The sequence below is a fragment of the Protopterus annectens genome, chromosome 13.part0 (assembly GCF_019279795.1).
Source record: "Protopterus annectens isolate FY-2018-M chromosome 13.part0, PAN1.0, whole genome shotgun sequence".
Taxonomy (NCBI): Eukaryota; Metazoa; Chordata; order Ceratodontiformes; family Protopteridae; genus Protopterus; species Protopterus annectens.
This window is the reverse complement of record NC_056747.1, coordinates 717,509,787-717,537,681: the sequence shown is the minus strand read 5'-3', so window position 1 is coordinate 717,537,681 and position 27,895 is coordinate 717,509,787. Positions and strand designations below refer to the sequence as shown.

The 27,895-nt window shown below is 43.7% G+C and overlaps 1 protein-coding gene across 1 annotated transcript in view; it reads right to left on the bottom strand.

Annotated features, from left to right (window-relative positions):
- Positions 1-27,895, bottom strand: part of SUPT6H (SPT6 homolog, histone chaperone and transcription elongation factor) — a 2,620,423-nt gene that overhangs the window by 145,293 nt on the left and 2,447,235 nt on the right. Inside the window, exon 33 of the mRNA XM_044054882.1 lies at positions 14,560-14,640. Coding sequence (XP_043910817.1) covers positions 14,560-14,640 — 81 coding nt within the window. The remainder of the gene's footprint in view (positions 1-14,559; positions 14,641-27,895) is intronic.

The window sequence follows — 27,895 nt, the reverse complement described above, 5'->3', positions numbered from 1 at the left end:
CAGAAGGAGAACAGAATTTCACTTCCCGTAGTAACTGTCTCAACATATGATGGGAGAAAAGGTTGGAGATTAAAGGCAGAGATGTCATGGCTAGTAGAAGTTTTTCATAACATTCCAACATTTAAAAATGCAGAACTTCTCTCTTTTTAATGTTAATAAACATAAGAAGCTATGTAATGTACAGTTGCCCTATACATGCCACCAGATAGTAATATTACCTTACTAGACAAAATTCTTTGATGGATAACTACAAATATTACTACTGAAACCATCATCTTAGGAGACATTAACACTGACTGGTTACCTTTGACATCTAACACCCAAACTACTTGCCAACTTGTATGGGTTCAAACAGCAATCATCATCTACTACTCGACTCAACAAGTTATATAAAAAGAATTTTATCCTCGACTGGATATTTGACTCCAACCCCAGCAAGTATGCCAACTCTGAGGTACTACCTAATTCTCTTAGTGATCATCACCCTATATTCACCAATAGGGAAATCACCCACCAGCTAATAAATATATATACAGAACTGCTCAAAATCTTTTTTTCATGCACTCAATAATTTACTAAAATCCTTCAGCTAACCTCTACTCAAAACACTATCCCTAGACATAGCCATCAAGAAATTAAAAAATATATTCACAAATACTTTAAACAAATTTGCCTCTACCAGAAATAGAGTAAAAATACTCAAACCCTTGGCTGACTGACTCAACTAGAATTCTCATGCAAAAAGGTGACAAAGTATAAAAACAATGGCACAAAGATATAACCATCAAACCTTACATCCATAAAAAGAGCTGCATAACCTCACCAAAAAGTAAATTCACCTAGACAATTTTTTATACAGACCCACAAGATAATCACAAAAATTCCAAAAAATTCTTGAGCTCAATTAAGAAATTTCTTCAACCTGGCTGTCCTTCCTCAAACTCCCCGACAGAAATGGCTACCAAATTTACCATCATAGCCACTCTTACCTTCAAGCTCTCCTCAGCCATTTATTCAACCTGAAAACTCTACTAGCCGTGACATCCCTGTCATTAATCTCCAACATGTCCTCATATCACATGTTAAGACAGCTACTAAAGGAATTGAAATCCTGTTCTTCTGTTGCTGATCTTCATGATGAGTACCTTAAGCTTGATGCAGACTCTATTTTATACCCAGCCTCAATTCTCACCAGCAGATCTATTCAAGACTCCCATGTCCCTGGCCTGTGAAAAAAAAATCTTTATTATTCCTCTCCATAAAGGAGAAAAAGGAGAAAACTTCTACAAAATCTCTAACTTTAGGCTAATTGCCATTTTGTTCCACCTTTCTGAGACCCTGGAAAAGTGTATTAAGCAACTCCTGCATTTTATTTGTACTGTTTTTCTAGTTCTTTCAAAAGCCTTTGACACAGTCCTGTGAGAAACTTCTGACTCAAATGTCCTCTCTAAACCTTTCCAAACCAACTCTTCTATAGTTCTCTAACTACTTATCTGAAATATATCAATCTGTCAAATGTCTTTCCTCTCTCACGCCTTTCCTAGTTAAAAAGTACAGTTGTGTAACACTTACCGTAAATGTAGATGTTCGAGTGTATTCACTGTTGCAGTCATCACTTTTGGGTTATCCCTGCCAGGGTAGCCCTCAGCCGGCCCGAATACCAGAGACTTAGTATTTCTGAGTCGGTTGCTGTTGCTCCAGGACTGACGTCAGGTCATCAGTAGTATAAAGTAAGGCAGCCAACGCCATTACATCAGTTTTTCTTGCCCTAACCTGTCAGGAGCCCCCAAGTGGGAGCCAGGTTCTGGTGGAAGAACCTCACCAGTAGAAAGAAGAGGGGGATGGAGGGAGGGAAACCAGGACTGCAACAGTGAATACACTCTAACATCTACATTTATGGTAAGTGCACACAACTGTACTATGTTCTTCGTGTTTCACTGTTGCAGTCATTACATTTGGGTCGATTCCCAAAGCTGAAGAAGGGTGGAGCCAGTCAAGAAGAGTTGGGGCTGGATAGTATGCCTTGCAGGACTGCTGTTGCAAAACCCGCCCTGGATTTGGAAAAGATAGGCAGGTGGTAATACTTGGTGAAGGTGTGTAGAGAACTCCAGGTAGCAGCTTCCAGGTTGTTCCTGGTAGGGACTCCCCTAAGGAATGCTGTAGAGGTAGAAGTTGCCCTAGTGGAATGTGTTCTGACCCCCGGAGGGGTTGGTTTCTCATGGTGCTTGTAGCAGAAATGGATGCAGTGTGCTATCCATTTGGAAATTGTTTGCTTTGAAATGGCCTTGCCCTCTGACCCTGGTGCAAAGCTGACTAGTAACTGGTCAGATTTCCTGAAGGGTTTAGTCATATCCAGGTAGAATCTGAGCTGTCTATGCATGTCTAAGGAATGCAGGATCCTTTCACCTTTATTTTGAGGATTAGGGAAGAAAGTTGGCAAATGGATAGATTGGTTGAGAGCCACACTGGACACCACTTTAGGCATAAAGGAAGGGTTACTCCTGAGGGAAACCCTGTCACCATGGAAAATAACGAAGGGTTCCACAGCCATAAGTGCTTGTAGCTCAGACACTCTTCTAGCTGAAGTGATGGCCAGAAGCAAGGGTGTTTTCCAAGAGAGGAATTTTAACTCTGCTGACGCTGCAGGCTCTAAGGTGGGTAGAGTGAGCTTTTCCAGTACAAAGTTAAGGTCCCAAGCAGGGGTGGGTGCTCTCCTTGGCAGCCTTAAGTTGTTTGCCTCTCTCAGGAACTGTCTGATAATAGGGTGAGAGAAGAGAGGTGGCTCAGTGTTGTAGTGAGCCGAAATGGCAGAGGCATTGATGTTAACGGAGGAGAAGGATAGGCCTCTGTGGAGCAGATCTGCTAAGTAATCCAGGATTACAGGCATGGAGGGCATAGTTGTGTCCTCTTCTTTAGAATGAATCCAGGAGCAGAACCTTTTCCACTTATCAGCATAGGATTTCCTTGTACTGGGTCTTCTGGCTTCAAGAATGACTTCCAGCACCTGCTTGCTTAGGCTGGTTACTGGGGGAGAATTCAAGGAGTAAGCCAGGCTGCAAGATTTAGGGTTTGCAGGTGTAGATGCATGATCTGTCCCCCCTGCTGAGAGAGTAGGTTTGGGTTCTGGTGTGGGTGCCAGGGTGGCACTGGTTACAGGCTGCATAGCAGTGAGTACCAGTGCTGGAGTGGCCAGTCCGGGGCAATCAGAATTGCCCTCGGCCTGTCCTGTCTTATCTTGAGCAATACTCTTGAGAGAAGGGGCAGAGGGGGGAAAAGGCATAGATAGAGAGATTTACCCACTGGAGAGATAGGGCATCCACTTTCCAGGCCCTGCTGTGAGGTGTCCTGGTGCAGAATTTGCTGAGTTGGTGATTGTAGGGGAAGGCAAAGAGATCCACCTCTAGGGTCCCCATTTCTGAATCAGAAGGTTGAAGGTGCTGGGCTCTAGTTGCCACTCGTGTGGGTCTAGGAGATTTCTGCTCAAGTCATCTGCCAGTGAGTTTTGTTTGCCTGGCAGGAATTGAGCCTGCAGATTGACCTGCCATATTCCACTGGGCCATGGCTAGCCTGTAGAGTGGGTAAGAGTGAGTTCCCCCCTGCTTGTTGATGTACCACATAACTGTGGTGTTGTCTGTCTTTATAAGCAGGAGTCCTGGTGAGAGTACGAATCTGAAAGCTGTCAGAGCGTGCTGCACAGCTAGCATCTCTTTCTGGTTGATGTGCAGATGAATTTGACTTGGGCTCCAGTGGCCCTGAATGCACTTGTCATCCATGTGTGCCCCCCAGGCATAGTCTGATGCATCTGTAGTTAAGGTCTGGCCAGTGTGGGATTGAGTAAAGGGTGGTCCCTTGTTGTGGTTGCATGCTGCTGCCCAACAAAGAAAGTCTGTCCTTAGACAGGGTTTTAAAGGAATGACAGTTTTTAGGTCCTGAGAATGTTGGCACCAAAGACTTTTTAAGTACCACGGAAGTTTCCTCATATGTAGTCTGGCATATGGAATTAGTAGGATGCATGAGGCTATGAACCCTAGGGTCTGCAGGATTTTCCTTGAAGATAGCTGGGTTCTTGGTGGCCATTTGAGTAAAATAGTCTGTCAGATAGGCTTGTTTTTCTGGAGTGAGGAATGCCATCTTGGATGGTGTGATCAATATTGCTCCCAGGAATACAATCTTTTGACTGGGGACTAGTTTTGATTTCTTTTCATTGATGGTGTACCCCACATGGAGGTTAGAAAGTTTTTTACAAATGTCAGGTGCTGCAATAGCATTTCCTGTCTGCCTGAATCAGGCAATCGTTCAAGTACACGTAAATATGAATATTTCTCTGTCTGCAATAAGCAATGGCTGGAGCCAGGCATTTTGTAAATACTCTGGGAGCAGTGGATAAGTCAATGGGAAGAGCAAAGAACTGATGATGCATAGCTCTTGCCCTGAACCGTAGATATTTCCTGCATGACTCCCTTATAGGGATGTGCAGATAGGCTTCTTTTAAGTCTAGGGTGACTAACCAGGCATCTTTGGCTAGCATAGGTAGAAGCTGCTGCAGGATGAGCATTTTGAATTTTGGTACCACCAGGAAGGTGTTGAGAACTGAAAGATCTAGGATTGGGCGCCAAGTACTCTCTTTTCTGGGTACCAGGAAACGTCTGGAATAGAATCCTTGACCTATCTGTTCCACAGGAACAGGCTGAATTGCCTTTAGAGAGAGCAGGGATTGAATTTGGTTTTGTGCCTCTGCCAATTGGTTTGGAGGAAAGTCTGGGAACCATTTTGGGGTTTGGCAGTCAGTGGAAGTAAAATGTGTACCCCTGGGATTTAATGTTGAGGACCCATCAGTCTTTGGTGATGGAAATCCAGTTTTCTGCATGGAGGGCAAGTTTTCCTCCTAGAGGCACAAGCAGTTGGGCAGAGGTGGGGAGTTGAGAAGTCATTGCAAATTCTTTCCGTAAGGGGGTGTTTTAACACTCCTTGCTTTAGAGGTGGAGGCACTCCATTGCTTAGATCTTTGCATAACCTGAGACTGTAGTTTGGGGGGGGGGTCTGTTTCTCCTGGGTCTAGTTTGAGATGGCCTTGAGGGGGCTGGAAAGGACCAATGTTTCAAGAGGTAATGCCTACTGAATCTAGGAGGCTGTACTTGCAAAAATTCTTTGACTGTCTACATAGATTTAGCTTTTTCTTCCATCTTAAGAACCTCTTCTGCTTTGGTGCCAAACAGACTGTCTTTGTTCAAAGCAGCGTCTAATAACTTTGATTTGACATGGTTTGGCAAGGTCTGCTCCTTAAGCCAAGCATGCCTTCTCAGTACAGAACCAGTGACTGCTGCCTGCAAGATGTTTCTAGGGTGTCAAAGCCACACTGCAATGTATGCTTGCTGACTTGGCTTGCAGAATGCATAAGCTTTTGCAATTCTTTATTTTCTGCACAGTCTGTAAAGGTAGCTATTTTTTGCTTAAGTTCCATAATATGTTGTTGGTACTTTAACATGTGAAACTGACAATTCAAAGCCCTAATGGCGAGAGTTGCAGAGGTATATACTTTCTTACCCCATCTGTCCAAAGCTCTGGAATCTCTGTCCAAAGGGGTGGGGATTCTTAGCTGTAGTTGCTTTGATACCTTTAGGCCCCTGGGAGATGACATCCGGGTCAGCAGTACGATTTTTGTAAAGTAATTTGTGAGAGTCAGGTACTCTGTAGTACCTGTCTTGTTTCCTAGGAGCAGAGGGTAAAGTATCAGGAGTTAAACTGGTTTCCATAAAGCCATCATCCACAACATCCAGGACTGGAGTATTGCTAAAGGCTTATGTTGTGGCAAACCTGGAAATTCTATGAGTCTCTTTTTGGACTGAGGATAGTCTTGGCATTCCCAGAGGAAATGCTCTCTTAAAGTATGCAAGGTTTCATCAAAAGAAAAATCCTCTGGAAGAGAAGCAGAGGGAATGGATTTCTCTGCATCTGAATCCTCATAAGCAGATAAGGGCATGTCTTCATAATCAGATACCTCAGATCCGTCAGACTCTTGGTCTGTTGAAGCTGCTGGGGTCAGGTTTTTTTTTTCTCTTAGCAGGGGAAGGCTGACTTCCCCTAATCAGCATAATAAGGTCTTCTGCCATTTTAAGCATTTGATGTTGTGGCAAGGGAGCAGGTGCATGCGCTTTGGTCATCGGTTTTTAGGCATAGCATGTACTGCTGACGTACTGGAGACTTGGTAGTTTTAGACAGAACTGAAGACACTGAAGACACGAAAGAAGTCTTTGGTTTGTGTCAAACATTGGTAGTGTGAAGAACTTCCTCTGAAGCCAGTGCCTGCTCAGTGGCTCCGGACCCATCCAAGGTAGAGACATCTGCAGGTTCCGTAGTCGAAGAAGAGTCTTGCAGAATACCGGACTCCGAACAGGTCTCTGTAGAGGGCCTGCGAATCCACTGAAGTGAGCATGAGGCGAAATCACCTCACTGAGTACCAGTGAACTGGCGACTAGCTTAACGGAAGCGTCATTGACAGCTTTGGACCTGTACTGTCTGTCTCTGTCTTTACCCTTACGTTTTTTCAGAAGATCCGCAGTCGGATGGCTTACCGAAGCCATTTCGGAATACAGAGATCGAGAACCAAAGTATTTAGTGACAATAAAGGCCCGACGACGAATAGTTTGGGCATTGAACAAGGCACAAAACAGACAGCACGGTATGTTGTGGTCTAGGCCTAAACAGGTGATGCAGTAAGAATGGAAATCTCAATGTGGTATTTGCTTTCCACAGGCAAGACAATTGTTAACTTTTTCTGACATTGGTTAGAGCAAGAAAAAAGGATACCCAATGGGATACTTAGCTTTAGAAGACTTCAGGATAATTCAATTCGGAAATGAAAACTCAGGTAGTGGTCTACCGGCACTCGTGTAAACTGCTTCTGCTTCAGTCTCCTCGGCATATGTAATGGCATCGGCTGTCTTTTTTTTATGCCCCTGATGACCGAAGTCAGTCCTGGAGCGACAGCAACCGATGCAGAAATACTAAGTCTCTGGTATTCAGGCCGACTGAGGGCTACCTGCAGGCTGATAACCCAAGTGTGATGACTGCAACAGTGAAACACTAAGAACATATTTTCATTCCCTGACAGCATCTGGAGTGGAGCAATCAGACAAGCCATCTGGGGCGCTGAAGCAGACTTCCAAAGGAAGGATATCTAAATCCCTGATTTTGCATAGTCCTCTGCCTCTGGGGGACATCCATTACAAAAGCACTCCATGTCAAAGCTTCCCCTGTCATAGATGGGACACAGATTTCTTAAATCAAAGAGCTCTGGCACCTTTTTAGTTCTTACAGAAGGAACTCTGAGGGGGTTCAAAGCACACTTCCCAGGCAGAGAGAATTTTCCCTCATTCACTTTTCAGAAGCTTTTTTTGCTATTGGGTATAAAGAAAGAGGATCATCATATGGGGCCATCAGCAAAAGAAGCCTTGATGTTGTCCTACAAACACAGCCAGGCATGGCACTGCATGTATGCCTATTCCAACTGCCCTAACTGCTCCATCTGCAGCACTGTGAAGAGTCTCATGGAAAGACTGAAAATGAACAATATTGTGGCCACCTATGACATTTGTTTTCATGTGTCTGGTGTCAGACGGTTAACACAGAGTGTCTAATGTCTGCTCTTCTAGGTCTTACTGAAACCTCATCAACCCCCTCTTTTCCCCATTTTCTACATGGGGTTGAGGTGTTGTATTAACTATCTCACTTGATTCAATGACACACACTTATCTTCTTCGACTATTATGTCTGACTATTGCAGGTCTTCTCTCACACAATCCATCCACCACTTTGTTGAATGCCTTCCTTTCCTCTTGCCTTTTTCCTATCTGTCCCAAATCATCTTCAACACGTTGTCTTCTGCTTTCCTACACGCGCCTGAAACACTGCAATCTGTTCTCTTTGGCCTTCTTTGCAACTGGAGCTAATTTGGCTTCTGCTTTGATGTCCTCATTTCTTCATCTGTGCCACAGTGTGCATCCTACCACCCATATGATGCACTTCATCTCCATCACCTTTAACTTCCTTAACTGCTCTGCTTTTACTGCCAGCTTTCTGTACCATACAGTAGTATAAAGCTGCACTACTGTTTTGTAGGGTCTATATTACATCATCGACTGCTTAGGTTGTTAAACCCCTAAACATCGACACCTAAATGTCGACAACTTACACACACACCCCCTAACTAAATATACCAACTCCGAGATCGCTCTACATTATACAAAGGCTAAAATCCCCGCAATGGCCAAACGACTTGTTTCCCTGTGTGGAAACTGTCATTCACAGTTTTAAGCTGTCGACGTTTAGGCGTTCAACAACCTAAGTGGGTAACAATTTAATATAGACCCGTTTTGTACACCTTACTTTTCAGTTTCTCTGGCATTCTTCTGTCCTACACTACCCACTGACAATGTAAATTGGCTGCAGCCCCTCTGATTCTAGCTCTGACCTCCTCATTCAGCCTTTCCTTTTCAACCATCACTCCCAGATACTTGAAGTTGTTAACCTTTTCCACTATTCTCAATTCTATCTCAGTTCTCAGCTTCTCTGGATTTCCCCCATTTGCTGCCATTGCAACTGCTTTACATGTATTCAATTTCATCCCATGTGCCTTCAGTTTTGCATTCTATTCCCTGTCCTTTGCTGAAATTCTTGCTCACTGTCTGCCTGTAATGCCACATTGTCTGCATAAATTAACTTTGTTGATCTGTCCCCTTCAACCATCTAATGTAGTCCATCACCAGTATGAACAGCAGTGGGCTCGGAGCTGAACCCTGATGCACAACCACTCCCCATTGAGATACCCTCTGAGAGACTGAACACCATTTGCATTTGAGTCACAGGGTCCTTGTACATAACCCTGACTAAATCTATCAATGCTTCTGTGACTTCGAGCCACAGCATGACTGCCCAAATAAACTTTTTTGGGACCTTGTCATAAAACGCTTTCTCCAAGTCTAGAAATGCCGAGGTGGACTCCTTCCTCATCTCTCGCTTCTTCTCAATTGTCTGTCTCACTGCAAAAACTGGATTGGTTGAGCTGCATCCTAATCTGAACACAAACTCTGCATCTTCTAGTACTCTGCGTGTTTATCAAACACCCTCTCCAGAACTTTCACACAACGGGACAGGAGTTTGATACCTCTGTAATTTGTACATTGGCATTAGTATGCTTATTCACTAGTCATCTGGGATATGCCTTTCACTCCATACTGCTATGAATACCCTCAGGAACCATTTCTCCACCACCACCTCCAACATCTTGATCATATCTGCTGTGACCTCATTTGAGCCTGCTGCTTTCCTTGATTTCATTTTCGTAAGTGCTACTCTTACTTCTTCTACAGTGGTTCCTTCTCTTCTTTCATCATAGGTAGTATCTGGGGCAGTACTGCTTCTGTGGGGTAATCTTCATTCAGAAGCTGCTGGAAGTACTCTTTCCACCTGCCTTTGATGTCCTTTGGACTGGTGAGCAGGTTGTTACTGGCATGCCTTAAGAAGGGTGATTTGACTTCTTTATCTTTCTCTCTCTGCGTTTCTACATGACAAATTTTCTCTGTGCCGTCTATCACGTCACTTTCCAGAAGCTGGTGCCTCCGATACCTTGTTGTTTGATACAACTCTTCTCTTAACCTCTTTTCTTAGTCAACCAGTATTCCTTCTTAGCCTGGTTTATAATTTCTCTCTCAGACGCTTTCCTATACTGCTTTCTTTTGATGACTTCATGGAAGTATGCATTCTACCACTAACTTTCCTTATGCATCTTATTTCTATACCTGGCTTGGATGCATATCTGTTCTACAGTTCGCACACAAGCTGTTTTGAGGTGCTGCCACTCCAACTCCACCTATTTCCTCTTCTTCCTGAGGGGCTACAGCCTTGAGTAATTCCTTGAATTCCCCTGCTTCCTCTCTTGTAAACTTCTAGGTCTTCAGCCTAGTCTCTGTTGACCTTCGACCCTTCTCTGGACACTGCTTGCAGCTGAATTGCTGATTTGACCCAAATGCCCTATATCCCTATTGGGAGGAAGTGGACCCGAGTTGTATTTTGGCCACTCTAGTATGTGATCTTCTGACTGTCGTTATAGCTGAACCATGTCTCAGCAGCCATCAAGTCATTTACAAAACAGAAGTCTACAATGGCCTTTTCCCCAACTACGTGGGCCTAAGCAGTCCTTATATCCTGCTATGTTTATCCAGTTATCTGCAGTCAGATCATCCATTATCAACACTAATTCCTTTTGTCCTGCTTTACCTAGAAGGCCCTACAACTGCTGTCAGAATACACTCTTTTCCTCATTATCACAACCTTGCTGTGGGACAATGGTTGAGATTATGAATAGTGCCCTGTTCTTACACTGAAGCCTGACTGCCATGAGTCTGTCACTAATTCTGATGACACCCGTCTTCTGAAGGCTCTCCCTCACCACAATTCTCACACCATTTCTAGTCTGTTCTCCTCCTGAGTAGTAGACTCTGGATCCCAAGCCAAATGGCTTTGCTGCACTACCCTTCCATCTTGTCTCCTGGACACATAGGATATACAGCCACCTCCTTACCATCATGTCATCCACTTTAAAGCTGTGCCCTGACAGTGAACATACATGAAGTGTAGTAATTCTTAGTTCATGTTTGGCAGGTTGGTTAGTTTTACATCCAGCTTTCACTGAAGAGAACTATTCCAGGTAACCCAAGTTGTGCAACAGGACACCTGCTGGCCAGTAGCTTACTGACTCAGAGCTACTGGGGTTTATGATGAACACACACTGGCCAACAGGGGGAAATACACTCCTCCCACCAATAGCATGCATTCCTGGCATAGGACAGAGAAGGCCAGGTCCACAACCCACTTATTACAGGCAAATACCCATGTCCATCTGTCAACATGACTGAATTACCTAGGTCCAATTTTTACACCTTTGTGTGGCTAACCCTGCCATGACATGTAGTCTGTGATCCATGTTCTCGTATCCTGAGGATACTGCATACCACAGCTGATATCCAAAGTGGATGGTCTACACAATTCTTCCCCAACAGACATCATCTAGCATCTGTGCTTCTGTCCACAACTCCATTCTCAGGTGTGTGGGAGTTGAAATAGTCCTCACAATTTTGGGAGGAACCCATAGAGACATAGGGAGAACATGCAAACTTCATACAGGCATTGGCTGGAGGTCATGATAGGATCATGTACCTTGTATACAGGAGGCAAAGACGTTTACTACTATGCCAAATGGCTACAACCTAATCACATTAGTAAGACAATTAACTGTTCAGACTATAAAAGTTTCCAGGACATACTCATGATCTCCCATACAGTCCATCATCTTGGAGACTCTGTTAAGAGGGTGGACTGCGGAACTCTCAATGGAAAGGTCTCTCTCTGTGAACTTGCGAAAGGACTTTTTCATTTGATCCCAAAGTCAGATGCACACTGGACAGATCTGGCAGACTTAAAAGCTTCTAGTGTTCCCTATTAGAAGATCTACTTGCTGGTCCACTTTCTCCTGGGAGACTGGTACAATAAAATTGGTTCAGCACAGGAGGTTACTGGGACTGATACTGGGAAAAATACTTCTTCAAACAGACCAGAGCCAAAACCTCTAGTGAGGGATGGGGCCTCAAAGCGAGGGAGAGGCCCTGAGAAGAAATCCTCCAATTTCCATTTCACTATTTTATCACTTTTCTTGTCATCTTTCTCTTCTACTGAATCAGACAGTAAGAGGCCCTTCAAAATTAGTCTGATTTTTTCTCTCCTATAAAGTACTAGGCATATATTGCAAATATCAAGTCATAGGCATCCTGGGGCAGAATTATGAAGTCACAACTGGCATATATTTTAAATCCTGAAGCCTTATCCAAAATACGAAGCAGTGAACATCACAGACAAAATATTTTATTTTATTTATACTCTGTTGACTGGGTTTATCATACTAGGCCAAAAGCCTCTTTTTAGGGGAGACCTTCAGTGGTATTCATACTAAGTGGGAGAAATCTGGCCAGGGCACTAGGAAACATCTCCTTTTTTCATTAAGTACCTTGTAATCTTTAAAATCTACCCAAACCACCATCACCTCATGGGGACCTCAGTTTAATGTCTCATCTGAAGAATGGCACGCTCAGGAATGCAGCATCTCTGAAGCTGTACTTTTGTATCAGTATTGGAAATTAATCCAACTTTGTGGTTTGGGAAGAGAACCCACAGCCTTCTAATCTTTTTGAAACAAAGGTGAGTATACTGCCTGATGAGCTACTTAGACTGCAAAGACAATAGCAAACAAGAAAAACCAAAAGTAAAATACTTAACTACAATTTCAGACAGTATACATTTAGTCATTACCCAGTCTAGTGAGAAGGAAAATAGAATTTGTTTTCTTTATCTAAATACTGAAGAAAGGGGAATATTAAAAAAAAACTGATAAATATGATGAATGACTACTTTTAGAAGGCAAGATGCCCTTAACTGAGCTCTGGATATTACAACACAAAGTGAAGGTTGTCAACAAGATTTGAGAGATAAGGAGACCGGTACATTGTTGCAGAAGGAAGAAGCTTAAGCTCTGGCATGTCAGATGTTAAGTTGAATCTACTGAGACAAATATTCCCCCATCAGCTGAAGTGGATAGACGGCATAGTGTAACATGTTATAAAATGACTCTACAAAAGGTACTAAGGCTACTATTAGTGTTTAGACTGGTCTATCTTTTAGAAGCTGAACAACACACCTTTTCTTTGGGGATGACAATGTCTTAGCAGGTCATTTGAATTGATCCTTAATCAGATTAACTGACTGCTCTTCAGCAAGAAGCCTGAAGAGAAACAGCTCATGCTGTCTATACGAGTCACAAAGCCTACAGTTTAGGAAATGGTCTACTTTATAATCCCTACTAGCTAACATGCCACCACCTGGCTGCCTGTCCACACTATCCTGCCACCCAGCTTACTGCATTACACTACAGGAAGTAAGTCTTCAGCCCCACTGCCCATTTAGTAAATAAACTAATTCTGATGTTATGTCACCTTAAGGGGAAAACGGACTACAACATGCAACCTCTAGGTTAGTATATTTAGCATTCCTCGTTCTCAAAGATACTGCAAACTTGGAATGAGCACATTTAGTAATCACAGGTGTGTGGACAAAGACTCACATAAGGAAGGGAACACACACCCATGTCTCAAATAGGGTAATTATTTTTGCCACTCATAATATTATGACTGCAAGATAAATGGCAAGACAGTGTGAGCAAAGAGCAGTGAGGTCTGACAGGAATATAAAGCAGATCTGGGAAATCTGACCAGTGCTGTTTAGATGTTCTTCCTTTAAATCAGGCAAGGATGGTGGATGTAGGTTTCCTTTTCTCAAGAGAAACTGCCCTAAGGATGAAAGCTGTGCTCAGCTCTAAAGCACGTAGCTGCTTAATGAACTAACTTGATGTACTCTTGCGACAGATCTTACAAACAATGGAAACAATCTTCAGATGTTTGGAGAACCAATGCTTGATGGTCTAAAACTCGTCGTCTGCTGATTTTCAACTACCTAACAAGGATGTTGCCCCAAAATAGGTGTGTGCCCCTGTATGTCTCAATCAAAACAGATATAAGTGGAGCTGCAGAGAGTCTCTCAAGTGAAAAACAGGTACTCTCCTATGTTTTTTCTTTTTGCCTTTGCAAAAACATTACAGCTTTTCTATCTTTTCGCCAGAAGACAGGAGTGCAAGTACAAGCAAAAATGTCAAAATTTCTTATGCTCAATATAAACCTGCAGGATTTTGATTTTCCTGCCACTTAAAGGCAACATAGTGAAGACAGGAACTTAATGCCCATTTTCCTTCTCCACAGAAAAACACTATAAATGATCACCTTTACGAGGGAATTTGACGTCCACAAGAACTCTTGTTGGTGACATTCTCATGGGATTCATTTATGCCAAAATGAAAAGAAAAAAAATCACATGCAAGGATATTGTTTTTTTTTTATGATGCTATAAAGCAATGCAGGCCAGAAGCAATCAATGAACTGTTTGAACTAAATAAGATTATCTTTGTGATAGCAAATTAGAACAAAGAAAGATGCATGGCATGCTCTTTTTTATAAATGGAATGTTTTCCAACCAGGGCATGAACTTATAACCCCTTGCACTTTTATGAATGTCTTACTGCTAAAAATGTCTGTCCAGAATATCGTTTACTTTTTACAGAATTCCAGATTACAAATGACTCCTGTACTAATGATCATTATGAAGGACACCTAAACAGAAGTAGAGGAGTCAAAGTCAGCATTTGTTAATCAGGTTATAGCAGACTCACATGGACCTTTTTCAGACTCTGCACAGGAGCACTGTCTGGTTGCATGATTTGCTCAGAATCACAACAGTAGCAAATGGAGACAGAATCAAACTCTGGACTACTGGATATACAGTGCTAACAGCTCAAACTTATCCCTCCATGCTAACTGACAGACAAAGATGGGGTAGACATTACAAAACAAATGCATATTACTGACAAAGGGAAGATACATGCATGATATGATTGTTACTTACCAGCCAAATTAAGGTTGGCAGGTGTAGTATTGAGAGAGGCTGGTGTTCTAGTCCGACTGCTACCGCTGCTGGGGGTGATACCTGATCGTGGGAAAGATAAACAAGTATTTACAAAGCATAACATTCTGGGATTATGAAACATGAACCAGGTAGTTAAAAAAAATCAGTAAAAGAGATTCTTGCATCTTAACACAATTCAGGTTTGCATATGTTAACGTTATTTTATGACAAAAAATAACTAACAGAACTTTGTCAAATTCAATTTTGTTACACCTATCAAATGCAATAAAATATTACCTAGGGAACAGGTCAATAGACACCAGTAAAGTGTGACAACAAAGGAGGTAACAAAAAAAACAATGGGCTACTCAAACGCTTACACAGCTGCAAAGCAAATGATTTAATTAGACTAGCTGTCATGGCAGAAAATAACAGCTACAAGCTAATTTCATCAGCTAAACTTTATGAAGGCTCTATACAGTGGCGGAAATACTTTGGCATATCTTTTTGGGACCTCTCATGCGTCCCTGCCATGATCTTCTGGCTCATGGAATGATTCCTGGTCCAGCATGTTCCCAGGACTTCTAGCTCTTACCCACGCAGTACCCTTGAAATAAGTGGCAGAGGGGGAAATCCACAGAGAGGTTTACCCACTGGAAGGATAGAGCATCCACTTTCCAGGCCTTGTTGTGAGGTTCCCTGGTGCAGAATTTATGAGTTGATGATTGGAGTGGGAGGCAAAGAGGTCTACCTTCGGGGCGCCTCATTTCTGGGTTACAAGAGTGAAGGCTCTTTGGTCTAGCTGCCACTCGTGTGGGTCTAGCAGGTTTCTGCTTAAGTAGTCTGCCAGAGAGTTTAGACAGGCAGGAATTGTGCTAACAGGTGTAGTTGCATGTCGGAGGCAGTGTGCCAAAGGGTCACAGCGAGCCTCCACAGGGGATAAGAGTGAGTCCCTCCCTGCTTGTTGATGTACCACATCACTGTGGTGTTGTCTGTTTTGATCAGTAGAAGCCCCAGAGATATTAGGAGTCTGAAAGCTGTCAGGGCATGCTGAACAGCTAACATCTCTTTTTGGCTGATGTGCAGATGTATTTGATTTGGGCTCCATTGGCCCTGAATGCACCTGCCGTCCAGGTGTGTGCACCCCAGGCATAGTCCGATGCGTCTGTGGCTGCGTGGGGTTGAGAGAAGGGAAGTCGCTTGTTGTGGTAGCATGCTGCTGCCCACCTAAGGAAATCTTTCCTTAAAGAAGGTATCATTGGTATAAGAGTTTCCAGGTCTTGAGAGTGCTGACACCAAAGGTTTTTTAGGTACCATTGTAGTTTCCTCATATGCAGTCTGGCATATGGAATGAGTAGAATGCAAGAAGCCATGTAACCTAGAGCTTGCAGGATTTTCCTTGTGGATAACTGGGTTCTGGTGGCTAGTTGAGAGAAGTAGGCTGTCAGGTAGGTTTGTTTTTCTGGTGTAAGGAATGCCATCTGGGATGCTGTGTCCAGGCTTGCTCCCAGGAATACAATTTTTTGTGTGGGTACTAGTCTGGATTTCTTTTCGTTGACAGTATACCCCAGGGAGGCCAGTAGGTCCTTTACAAAAGTCAAGTGCTTTAGAAGCTTTTCCTGTCTGCCTGAATCAGGCAGTCGTCTAAGTATGGGTAAATTTGAATATTCCTTTGTCTGCAAAAAGCAATGGCGGGAGCCAGACATTTTGTGAAAACTCTGGGAGCAGTGGATAAGCCAAAGGGAAGTGCAGAGAACTGAAAGTGCAGTGATCCTGCTCTGGAACGTAGGCATTTCCTGCATAATTCCCTGACTGGGATGTGTAGGTAGGCCTCTAAGTCTAGGGTGGCTAACCAAGCATCCTTGGAAAGCATAGGAAGAAGCTGCTGGAGGGTGAGCATTTTGAATTTTGGCATCACCAGAAAGGTGTTTAGAATGGACAGATTGAGGATGGGGTGCCATGTGCCCTCTTTCCTGGGTACCAGGAAGAGTCTGGAGTAGAAACCTTGGCTTATCTGTTCTGCAGGAACATGATCTATTGCCCTCATAGAGAGGAGGGAAAGGACTTGCTTTTTGGCCTCTGCCCACTGGTTTGGGGGAAGATCTGGGAACCCTTTTGGGGTTGGCAGTGTGTGGAAATAAAATTTGTATCTCTGGGACACTATGTTGAGGACCCAGTGGTTGTTGGTGATGGTGGCCCAGTTGCTTGCATGGAAGGAGTTTTTTCCTCCTAGGGGCAAGTGCAGGTGCGCAGAGGGAGGGGGTTTAAGACTAAAGTCATTGTGAGTTCTTACCATAAGGGGTGGCTTTGCACTCTCTGGTTTTGAAGAGGAGGAACTCCATTGCTTAGATCTCTCATTCCCTGGGGCTATTGTCGGGGGGCCTGCTTCCCCTGGGTCTGAGCTGAGATGACCTGGGGGGGCAGGAAAGGACCAGTGCTTGGAAGGGCAATGCCTACTGAACCTCGGTGGCTGGACCTGTAAGAAGTCTAACTGTCTGCACAGATTTAGCTTTTTCTTCCATCTTTTTTTTTAAGACCTCTTCTGCATTGGTGCCAAATAAATTGTCTTTGTGCAAGGGTGCGTCCAATAATTTGGATTTGACATGGTCTGGCAAGGTCTGTTCCTTAAGCCAAGCAAGCCTTCTAAGTACAGAACCAGGGACTGCTGCCCTGCAAGATGCTTCTAGGGTGGCAAAACTACATTGTAAGGTGTGCTTAATTACTTGACTTGCAGAATGCATTAACTCTTGTAACTCTATTTTTTGCACAAGCAGGGAAAGAAGATTTTTTTTTGTTTGAGTTCCATGGTATGTTGCTGATATTTCAGCATATGGAACTGACAATTTAATGCTCTAATAGCAAGAGTAGCAGAGGTGTATACTTTTTTACCCCATCTGTCTAATGCTCGGGAATCCCTATCTGAGTGGGTGGGATTCTTAGCTGAAGTTGCTTTGATTCCTTTAGGTCCTTGAAAATTGACCTCGGGGTCAGCAGTAGGATTTTTGAAAAGAAATTTGAGAGAGTCAGGGACTCTACAGTACCTGTCAGGTTTCCTGAGAGTAGGAGGGAGGGGGTCAGCTGTCAGACTGAATTCCATAAAAATATCATCCACAACATCCAGGATGAATGACCAGAGGTCTGTGCTGTGGAAGATCTAAGAATTCCCAGAGTCTCTTTTTTGACTGAGGATAGTCCTGACATTAATACACAAAAAAGGTGAACTAAGTGATAAAGTGGAGTATAACAAAATAGTCCAAGTAGCAAAAGAAAAAAACAAACTCCACAATGTTGAATGAATTTAATGAGAATAAAAACAAAGCTTTCAGACAATAAGTTCTTCTTCAGTGTTCACAAATTCGCAGGAACAATGGTCCTTTTATAGAATAAAACCTCATCATATGGCACAGCTCAAACCTATCACAAAACATCAATTAAAAAATCATCAATTAAAAAACTTTTAAAGTAACACAATTTAAAAAGTATACTGACATTCCCATTGGAAATGATCCCTTAAAGTATGTAGGGTTTTTCCCCCAATGGAAAATTCATCGGGAGGAGAGGCTGAAGGGATGGAGTCCTCTGCATCAGAATCCTCATAAGTAGAGAGGGGTTACATATCTTCATATTCAGATGCATCAGAGTCTTCGGACTCCTGTTCACATAAAACTACTGCGGCCAAGTCTCTTTCTTTTGGAAGGGGTAGCCTGGCTTCCCCTGATGAGCATTATAAGATGATCTGCCATTTTAAGCATTTGAGACTGAGTCAAGGAAGTAGGTGCCTGAGATTGGGTTGTCGGTTTCTTGGCTGTGGTTCGTAACCTGGGCCTAAGAAACTCTGTAGTTTTCGAAAGAACTGTAGACGCGAAATAAATCGGTCTGTGTCGAGTATCGGTAGTGTGAAGTACTTCCTCGGAAGCCGATGCCTGCTCAGCCGCTCTGGACCCAAACAAGGTAGAGACATCTGCAGGATCCTTTGTCAAAGAGTCTTGCGGCATATTGGACTCTGAAAGGGTCTCGGTAGCGGCCTGCGAATTCATAAAAGTGGGCATCAAGGGCTGCAAAAGCGCCTCACTGAGAACCTGAGAACTGATGACTAGCTTAACGGAAGCATCGTCGGCAGTTTTGGATCTGTCCGGTCTTGTCTCTGTCTTTATCCTTACATTTTTTCAGAAGATCAGTTGTTGGATGGCTTACCAAAGCCATATTGGAATTCAAGGACTGAGAATGAAAATATCTAGCTACAATAAGGGCCTGATGATGTACAGTTCTGGCATTGAACAAAGCACAGAAGCGGCAGCGAGGGACATTGTGGTCTGGGCCTAAACACGTGACGCAGTAAGAATGAAAGTCTCGGAGTGGTATTTGCTTTCCAAAGGCGAGACAATTGTTAACTTTTTCTGACATCGGTTAGAGCAAGAAAAAAGGATCCCCAAAGGGGTACTTAGCTTTAGAAGACTTCCACTTCAATTCGGAAACGAAAACTCAGGTAGCGGCCGACCAGCATTCGTGCAAACTGCTTCTTTCGGGCTCCTCAGCAAGAAAGACTGATGGAATGGTGTCGGCTGCCTGTTTTTATACCACTAACGACTTGACGTCAGTCCTGGAGCAACAGCAACTGATGCAGAAATACTAAGCCTCTGGTATTCGGGCCGACTGAGGGCTACCCTGGCAGGGATAACCCAAATGTGATGACTGCAACAGTGAAACACGAAGAACATCAGGTACTTCTGTAGCTTTTGGTGAAAAGCTAGAAACAAAAATTCACCAGACTGAACATCCAGGCAACAGTGTTTGGTAAAAAGCATTTCCTCATCCTGAGTACCCCGGTGAAGGCAAAACCTGGTTGAGGAGGCTGTCAAAAGACAGCTTCAGCAGTGGTTTATACCCTGTATGCCCTTGTGCTGGCATCACATCAATAAGTGTGTCCTCATTATGTGCCCTTACCTCTCCCCCTGGGAAGGGGACGAGTAACCCATATCACTGCAGAAGATGCTATGTCCTCCCCATGCAAGAACATGCTCCCATGCACCATAGAAGAGGTTACCATGTTCACGTCTTACTCAACATGTGGGTTTGGATCAGATACTCGGATCTGACTTGTTCGCTTTTTACAACTTGTGGCCTACTACAGATTTTTGAGCTCCTTCCCTACCCATACCGTTATGGTTCCCCCTTCCATACCTCAGATCTTGTTTGCTGTTCTTTATTTCTAAACAAACCTACACAAAACAGAAACCACTATCTGGATTCAAAGAGAGAAACACTGGTTCTTCTGGTTTCCTCTAGTTCTTCTATTAGTCAAAAAACAGAACAAATACAGGGATGGAGGGAGGGGATCTGAAGAATGAAAACTGACAACATAGATGGAAAGTTATGGTGAGTACACAACTTCTTTATCTGATGCCAATTTCATTCATTCCTCAACATGTTGGACACAGTCCCCAGCTACCTGAAACCCCGGGTGGACTCTACGAAAGGCTATTCCTGTACCGTTGAGCCAAAGGCTGCTCTTCCTCTAGAGACCTGTCAACTCTGTAACGAGTAATAAAGGTATGAGGATTATCCCAAGTGGCTGCAGCACAAATATCACCCAATGGAAAAACTGGACAGAAACACTGAAGAGGTTGCCATGGATCTGGTTGAAGGAGCTCTCAAAGGTTTTGGTAAGGACAAATCCAACTTATTACAGAGAAAGGAAATGCAACCAGTTAACCACTTGGCTAATGTTATTTTGTTAACATGTTTTCCAAATCTCGAATCCGAAAAGGAGATAAATAACTGATCTAATTTTCTGAATTGGTCAGATCTATGAAGATAGAAACATAATTGTCTATGAATGTCCAATACATGCAAAATGTATTCCCCTTTGTTGAAGAAATTGAGTTGATGGAATGATTTATGTTGGATCTAGACACCATCTTAGGAAGAAAGGATGGGCTGGTTCATACAGATGCTCTCTCTCTCGATATATATATATATATATCAAAGGAGGTTTAGAGGATAAGAATTGCAGTTCTGAGGATAAGAACTGCAGTTCTGAAACTCTTCTAGCTGATGTAATAGCTACCAAAAATATAGTCTTCCAGGTTAAAAACTTTAGGTTACATTTAGTAGCTGGTTAGATTGAATCAAGGCTTTTTAAGACTAGGTTCAAATCCCATGGTGGGGTAAGAGGTTTAAAAGGGGGTTTCAGTAAAAAGGTTCCTTAAACAAAAGCCTTACATAGCTGCGATAAAGCTAAGAAAGAATTGTTAACTTCAATACAAAAATTAGAAATAGCAGCCAATTGCACTTTGATTGCAGAAAAACTAGACACTTCATTAAAATAGTAGCTAGAAATTTGAGAAACTTAGAGAGTGGTGCTGAAAAGGGGCTGATGTCTTTCTGCTGAGCTCAAACAACAAACCTTTTCCATTTCATTTTGTAAATCTTTCTAGTGGAAGGGAAGAGACCCTGAGTTGTCTAGCTATCAAAAGAATTGGAGAAACCATGTGGTCAACTTTAGGCCCAAAGTGTCCGGATGAATCATGTCTTTCAGATGAGAGAGAAGATCTGGAATTGGATCCAAGATCCACGGGGATGAACCAGGTGAGGCCAAAGTAAGGGGAACCAAATATGACAAGGCCAATAAGGGGCAATGAAGATTACTGTGCTCTTCAATCTAGATGCTTTCAGAAAAAATTTGGGGAGCGGGGGAGTTGGGAGTAAGCATAAAGGAGACCAGGGGGCAATCATGAAGAAGAGCGTATCTCAGTGACTTCCCCGTTGGGGATCAGGGTAAAAAACCTACTGCACTTATTGAGGAGAGATGCAAATAGGTCACAGCAAGGATGGCCCCATTGACAGAAAATCTCCACAATTTCCTTGCTGCGAGACCATTCGTAAGGCAGTAGGATGGATCTACTCAACCTGTCTGCTATCACGTTGGGTTTCCCAGGAATGTGCATTGCTATCAGAAACTGACTGGATGAAATCCTCCACTGCCACATGCTTACAGATTTTCGACGTAAAGAGTAAGTTCTGATTTCTCCCTGTTTATGTACCAGATTACTGCCATATTGTCTGTCTGAATCGCAATAGTCCCTGAAAGGAAAGAGTCTTGAAAGTACTGCAATGCTAAGAGAACTACTCTCATTTTTAGGACACTGACATGTCTTGACCTCTTCTGGGGACCAAGTGCCTTGGACTATCTTTCTAAAAAAAAAATGCCCCCCCCCCACCCAAAATGGGATGTGCCTATGGTCACTATGGCTTTGGGCTGAGAAAGTATGAATACTTGGCCCTGAGAGATCTGACTGGAGCAAATCCACCACCTGAAATATCTTTTGCATGCTGTAGTTATTTTGATCTGTGTGGACAAAGGCTGATAGAGGACAGACCGCCGATTTACCAGGGTCCATTGAAGAATTCTCATATGGTATCTCGCCATTGGTACCAGAATTATAGCAGTGGACATCAGTGCTAACACCTGTAGAATCAACTGGGCTGACAGTGATGAGTTTTGAATTATCTTCCTGACTTGACGTTTTATGGTTTGTGCTCTTGGCAGGGGAAGGAAGACGGTCATTGATACAGTGCCGAACAAGACTCCTATGAATTCTAGGATTTTAACTGGTACTAGATGAGATTTGTTGAGACTGATAGCAATACCTAGGTGAGAGCAAAATTGGAGTACATAATCTCTTGCTTTAATTAGCAGATGCATGGTCGGGCGGTAATGAGCCAATCATCCAGGTAAGTAAACACTCAGAATCCGTGCAGTCTCAAGTGAACTACTACTACTGTGCATTTGGTGAACATCCTGGGGGCTGTGATGAGACCAAAGAGCACAACTCTGAATTGGTAATTACCATCTTGCTCACACGTGAAGTCTCCTCCACTTCGGGGCCAAATAAAGAACTTCCATCAAAAGGAACACCGATGGAAGACTTGATGGGCTCTGCAAAAACCACACAAGCACATCCAGTCATGTCCCCTAATGGAAATGCCTGAACCCACCACCTATGAAGTACCTTCAGCTGCATGCGAAATTAGCCTCATAGACAAGTTAGTAATGGACTGTAAGGTAGCCAAATGTGATACAAAAGAAGTCTGTGACTCAGCACTTACTGCTCCTGAGATGGATTTTGAAAGTTCCTTAAACAAATCCCTCTGTAGTCTGGTAAAGTGCGCTAAATAGTTCAGCGACCTACGAATGAAAGTTGCTGAAGCACAGTCATACTTCCCAAACCTGTCCCATCACCCTGGACTCCCTTTTAGGGGGATGAACAGATGAACTCTGTTCTGCAAGTTCTTTCTTCATGGTCTCCGGCATGCCCATGGCATCTACTAGTACTCCCGTGGTCCAAAACATTCCCCTTGGGTGGTGCCAAGATCTTATCTGGTCTCTTGGGGATTGGCTCAATAGAATCCGATTCTTTTTACGCCTGCTGACAGATCAACTCAATGAGCTCACTGGCCAGCGGAGTAACCCAGTAAGTAGATGGGCCAAACCCAAAAGCCTCCAGAAATACAGATTCCTCCTGGTAAGGGTAATCAGTAGACCAACCACCTCTTTGCTTAACTATCTTCAAAATGTCTCCAAAGCAGATGTCATCAGGTGGTGATCTTGGGGACCCTTCCCCTTCACCAAAATCAGGATCTTCTATGACTGACCTCTGAGGGGAGTCTAAGTGCCTTCTTTTACATTTTATCTTTCGAGGGACCTTCTCTGTGGGATGCTCCAGGGAAGTATATGAAAAAATAAGTATACCCTGCTGGGTGGTCTGGAGACTTTGGGCTGGCTATCCCTGTGTGATAGAGTGATGAGCTCACTGCGCAAAGACATCTGGGAACCAGAAGGAAGATCCAAGGAGGAAGGAACTGTTTTAATTTCTGGAAGAGAAAACTCTCTCTACCACCTCAAAAGCAGAATGTCCCAGGGAGGAGGAGGTCGATGGAGCTGAGAAGGCATGCTTCCGGACAGTCTCCTTCTGACACGAAGGCAGTCCACCCAAGGCAGAAGTCGGAGCTTAAGTAGAATCTTAGTTGTCTGTGTACATCCATTGAATGCAGAATCCACTCCCCCTCTGTGGATTTGGGAAAAAAGTTGGCAAATGAATGGTCTGATTAAGAGCCACACTGGATACCACCTTAGGCATAAAGGATGGATTGGTCCTGAGGGTCACCCTTGTCCGGATAAAAGATAATGAAAGGCTCCACTGCCATGAGAGCCTGTAGTTCTGAAATCCTTCTAGCTGAAGTGACTGCTAAAAGAAAAGCTGTCTTCCAAGAGAGAAATTTTATGTCTGCAGTAGCAGCTGGCTCAAAAGGAGGTAGGGTGAGCTTTTCCAACACAAAATTGAGGTCCCATGCAGGACTTGGTGCTCCTGGGAGGTCTTAAATTTTTGGCCCCTCTGAGATGCTGCTTTAGCAGGGGATGAGAAATGAGGGGAGGCTCTGTGTTGTAATGAGCTGAAATGGCAGAGGCATGGATTTTTATGGAAGAGAAAGATAGGCCCCTGTGAAGCATCTCAGTTAAATATTGCAGAATCTGAGGAATATTGGGCATTGCTGTGCTTATTCCTTGTGCCTGATTCCAGGCACAGAATCTTTTCCATTTATCAACATAAGATTTTCTAGTACTAGGCCTTCTAGCCTCCAAAATGACATCCATCACAGGTTTGCTGAGAGATGTAACTGGTGAAATTAGATGATTAGCCATGCTGCAAGATTCAGAGTTTGGAGCTGCGTGTGTAGAATTTGATGGTTCTGCTGAGACAGTAGATAAGGTGTCTGAGGCAGGTACCACGGAGGAAGGTGTCACATATTGCGTAGCAGCGGGTACCAGTGTTGGCGAAAACAGTCCGGAGCAATCAGAATCATTTTTGGTTTTTCCTGTCTGACTTTTAGTAATACTAAGGAGAGCAAAGGCAGAGGAGGAAAGGCAAAGACTGATAGGTTTTTCCAGGTGAAGGATACAGCATCCACTTTCCAAGCTTTTTTGTGATGGATTCTTGTGCAGAATTTGTCCAACTGATAGTTTTGGGGTGAGGCAAAAAGATCTATGTCTGGGCTCCCCCATTTGCGTGTCAGCATGCTGAAGATTTGTGGATCCAGTTTCCGTTCGTGTGGGTCCATAAGATTTCTGCTTATGTATTTGGTAAGTCAAGGCTGTGTTCCACAAAGCCATGGCTAGTCTGCAAAGGGGGTAGGAATGGTACCCCCCTGCTTGTTTATGTATCACATGACTGTGGTGTTGTCTGTCTTTATCAGTAGTTGTCCTGGATGAAGAAAGTCCTTGAAAGCTGTCAGAGCATTCTGTACAGCTAGCATCTCTCTGGTTGATATGCAGGTTCATTTGGTTTGGGTTCCATTTGCCCTGAATGCATCTCCCCGCCAGATGCGCCCCCCTCCTCAAGCATAGTCTGATGCATCTGTAGTCAGGGTTTGGGTGGCAGGGGGTGGAATGAATGACAGTCCCTTGTTTTGGTGACAGGCCTCTGCCCACCATAGGAACTCTTGCTACAGGCAAGGAATGACAGGAAAGTACAGTTTTGTACCTACCATAAATGTAGATGTCCGAGAGGTATGCATCTGCAGTCCTAACAAATGGGTTGTCCTGCCTCAGGCAGCCCTTCGGTCAGCCGGATTCCAAAGTCTGGGTCTGGCCTCGGCTGATGTCGCACTTCACCCGACGTCATAGCTGCAGTTCAGCGGGTATAAAGGCATCAGCCGACGCCATTTTCCTCAGTGTTTCTTGCCCCAGATGCCAGGCGCCCTCTAGGAAGGCTAAATTTGGATAAATGCAAATGTTTCCAAAAAATAGAGAGCAAATAGAAATAAACATGTATATACATATATACAAACAAATACACCATAATAGATTCCCCCAGCTAGCTACAAGATGGGCAAATACCCTAGGAGTACCACAGAGGGGAAGGAGGGTGGGTAATCCTGACTGCAGATGCATACCTCTCGGACATCTACATTTATGGTAGGTACAAAACTGTACTATGTCCTTCAAGGATGCATCTGCAGTCCTAATAAATGGGTGGAATACCATAGCCAAACTGGGGGAGGAGGTACTAAGGAGGCACTAAGAGTTTATGGTGTAGTTAAGATCCCTTGCAAAACAGCAGTGGCAAAACCTGCTCAGGATCTGGAGTATAAAGGTAGATTATAATGCTTGGCAAATGTATGCACGGAGCTCCAAGTAGCAGCCTCTAAAATGTCTTTGGTAGCCACTCCTCATAAGAAAGCTGTAGTAGTGGCTGTAGCCCTTGTGGAGTGAGGTCTGATGTTTTCTGGAGTTGCCTTTCCATGAAAAGAGTAACAAAATCTAATGCCATTTCCTATCCATTTTGAGATTGTTTGTTTGGAAATTGCTGTTCCTTCCATTCCTGTTGCATATGCTACCAGAAGCTGGTCAGTTTTTCTATTGTTCTTGGTTCTGTCCAAGTAGTAGCGCAATTGTCTGTGCACATCCAAGGTATGCAGTAATCTTTCCCCCCTGTTCTGCGGGTTGGGGAAGAATGTTGGTAGGTGTATTGCTTGGTTTAAAGATACCCCGGAGACCACTTTTGGCATAAAGGTAGGATTAGTTCTCATGGACACTCTATCCTGATGGAAGATAAGGAAGGGTTGTACTGCCATTAATGCCTGTAATTCAGAAACCCTTCTAGCTGAAGTGATTGCAAGCAGGAATGCAGTTTTCCAAGATAAGTACTGTAATTCTGCTGTTGCTGCTGGTTCAAAAGGGGAAGTGTCAACTTTTCTAACACAAAGTTCAAGTCCCATGTAGGCAATGGTGGTTTCCTTGGTGGCTTTACATTTTTAATTCCTCTCAGAAACTGCCTGAGTAGAGGATGAGAAAAGACTGGAGGATCCATGTTGTATTGTGCTGAAATTGCTGATGCATGAATCTTAATGGAGGAGTAAGACAGGCCATTGTGGAAAAGCTCTGCTAAATATTCCAGGATGTTAGCTATGTTTGCCAATGATGCATCTAGTCCTTTTGTTGTACTCCAAATGAGATATCTTTTCCATTTTGCTGAGTAAGTTTTCCTTGTTGAGGGTCTGCGAGCCTCCAAGATAATGTCTTCAACCCTTTGAGATAAATCTGGGTTATGTTGTCTTATGCAATGTTCCAAGCAGCTAGCTGCAGTGTTTTCAAGTTTGGATGCAGGATTTTGAAGTTGTTCTGTGTTAGCAGCAGAGGTAGTAGGGGTAGAGGCCATGCGTGTTTCCCGAGACATACTCCTTAGTAGCGGGTACCAATGTTGCCTCGGCCAGTCTGGAGCTATCAAGATGATCCTTGGGTGATCTTCTTTGATCTTCAGTAGCACTTTGTGCATCAAAGGGAGAGGTGGGAATGCATATGCTGTCAGGTTTTCCCAACTGAAGGATAGGGAGTCCACCTTCCAAGCAAGTGGGTGGTATGTCCTTGTGCAGAATTTTTTCAACCGGTGGTTGTGTGGGGATGCGAACAGGTCTATTTCTGGTAGTCCCCATTTCCTTGTAATGGATTTGAAGATGTCTGGATGCAGCATCCATTCGTGGGCATCCGTGGTAGTTCTGCTTAAGGTGTCCGCTAGAATATTTTCTTTTCCTGGCACAAATATGGCCTGGAGCTAAATGTTGAGGTTCAGGGCCACATTCCAGAGATCCATTGCGATCCGGCATAGAGGATATGAATGTGTGCCTCCCTGTTTGTTGATATACCACATAACTGTAGTGTTGTCCGTCCTTATCAGCAAATGACCCTGTTAAAGAAACGGTCTGAATGTCTGAATTGCCTGTTTTACTGCCAGCATCTCTTTTTGATTTATGTGTAGGATCATCTGGTCTTGAGTCCATAAGCCGTGTATGCACTTGTCCACCATGTGTGCCCCCAACCGAGGTCTGAGGCGTCCGTGGTGATAGTCTGGTTTGGGTGAGGCCTGTGGAAGGGCAGTCCTTTGTTCGATTGGCAGGCCTGGGCCCACCACTGGAATTCTTGCTTCAGGCATGGAATTATTGGAATTTGGGTTTCTAGGCTGTGCTTGTGCTGAGACCATAAATTCCTCAGGTACCATTGCAACTTCCTCATATGTAGTCTGGCATGTGGAATCAATATTATGCAGGATGCCATGTAACCCAGGGCTTGCAGGATTTTTCTTGCTGTAAGCTGGTTCTGTGCTGTTAATGCCATGAAATAAGGTGGTAGTTGCTTCTGCTTTTCTGCTGTGAGGAATGCCATCTGGTTTGATGTGTCCAGTTCTGCACCCAAGAAAGTCATCCTTTGGGATGGGATCAGCCTTGACTTTTTTGTGTTGACTGTGTATCCCAGGGCTTGTAGTAGGTGAATAACCTTTTT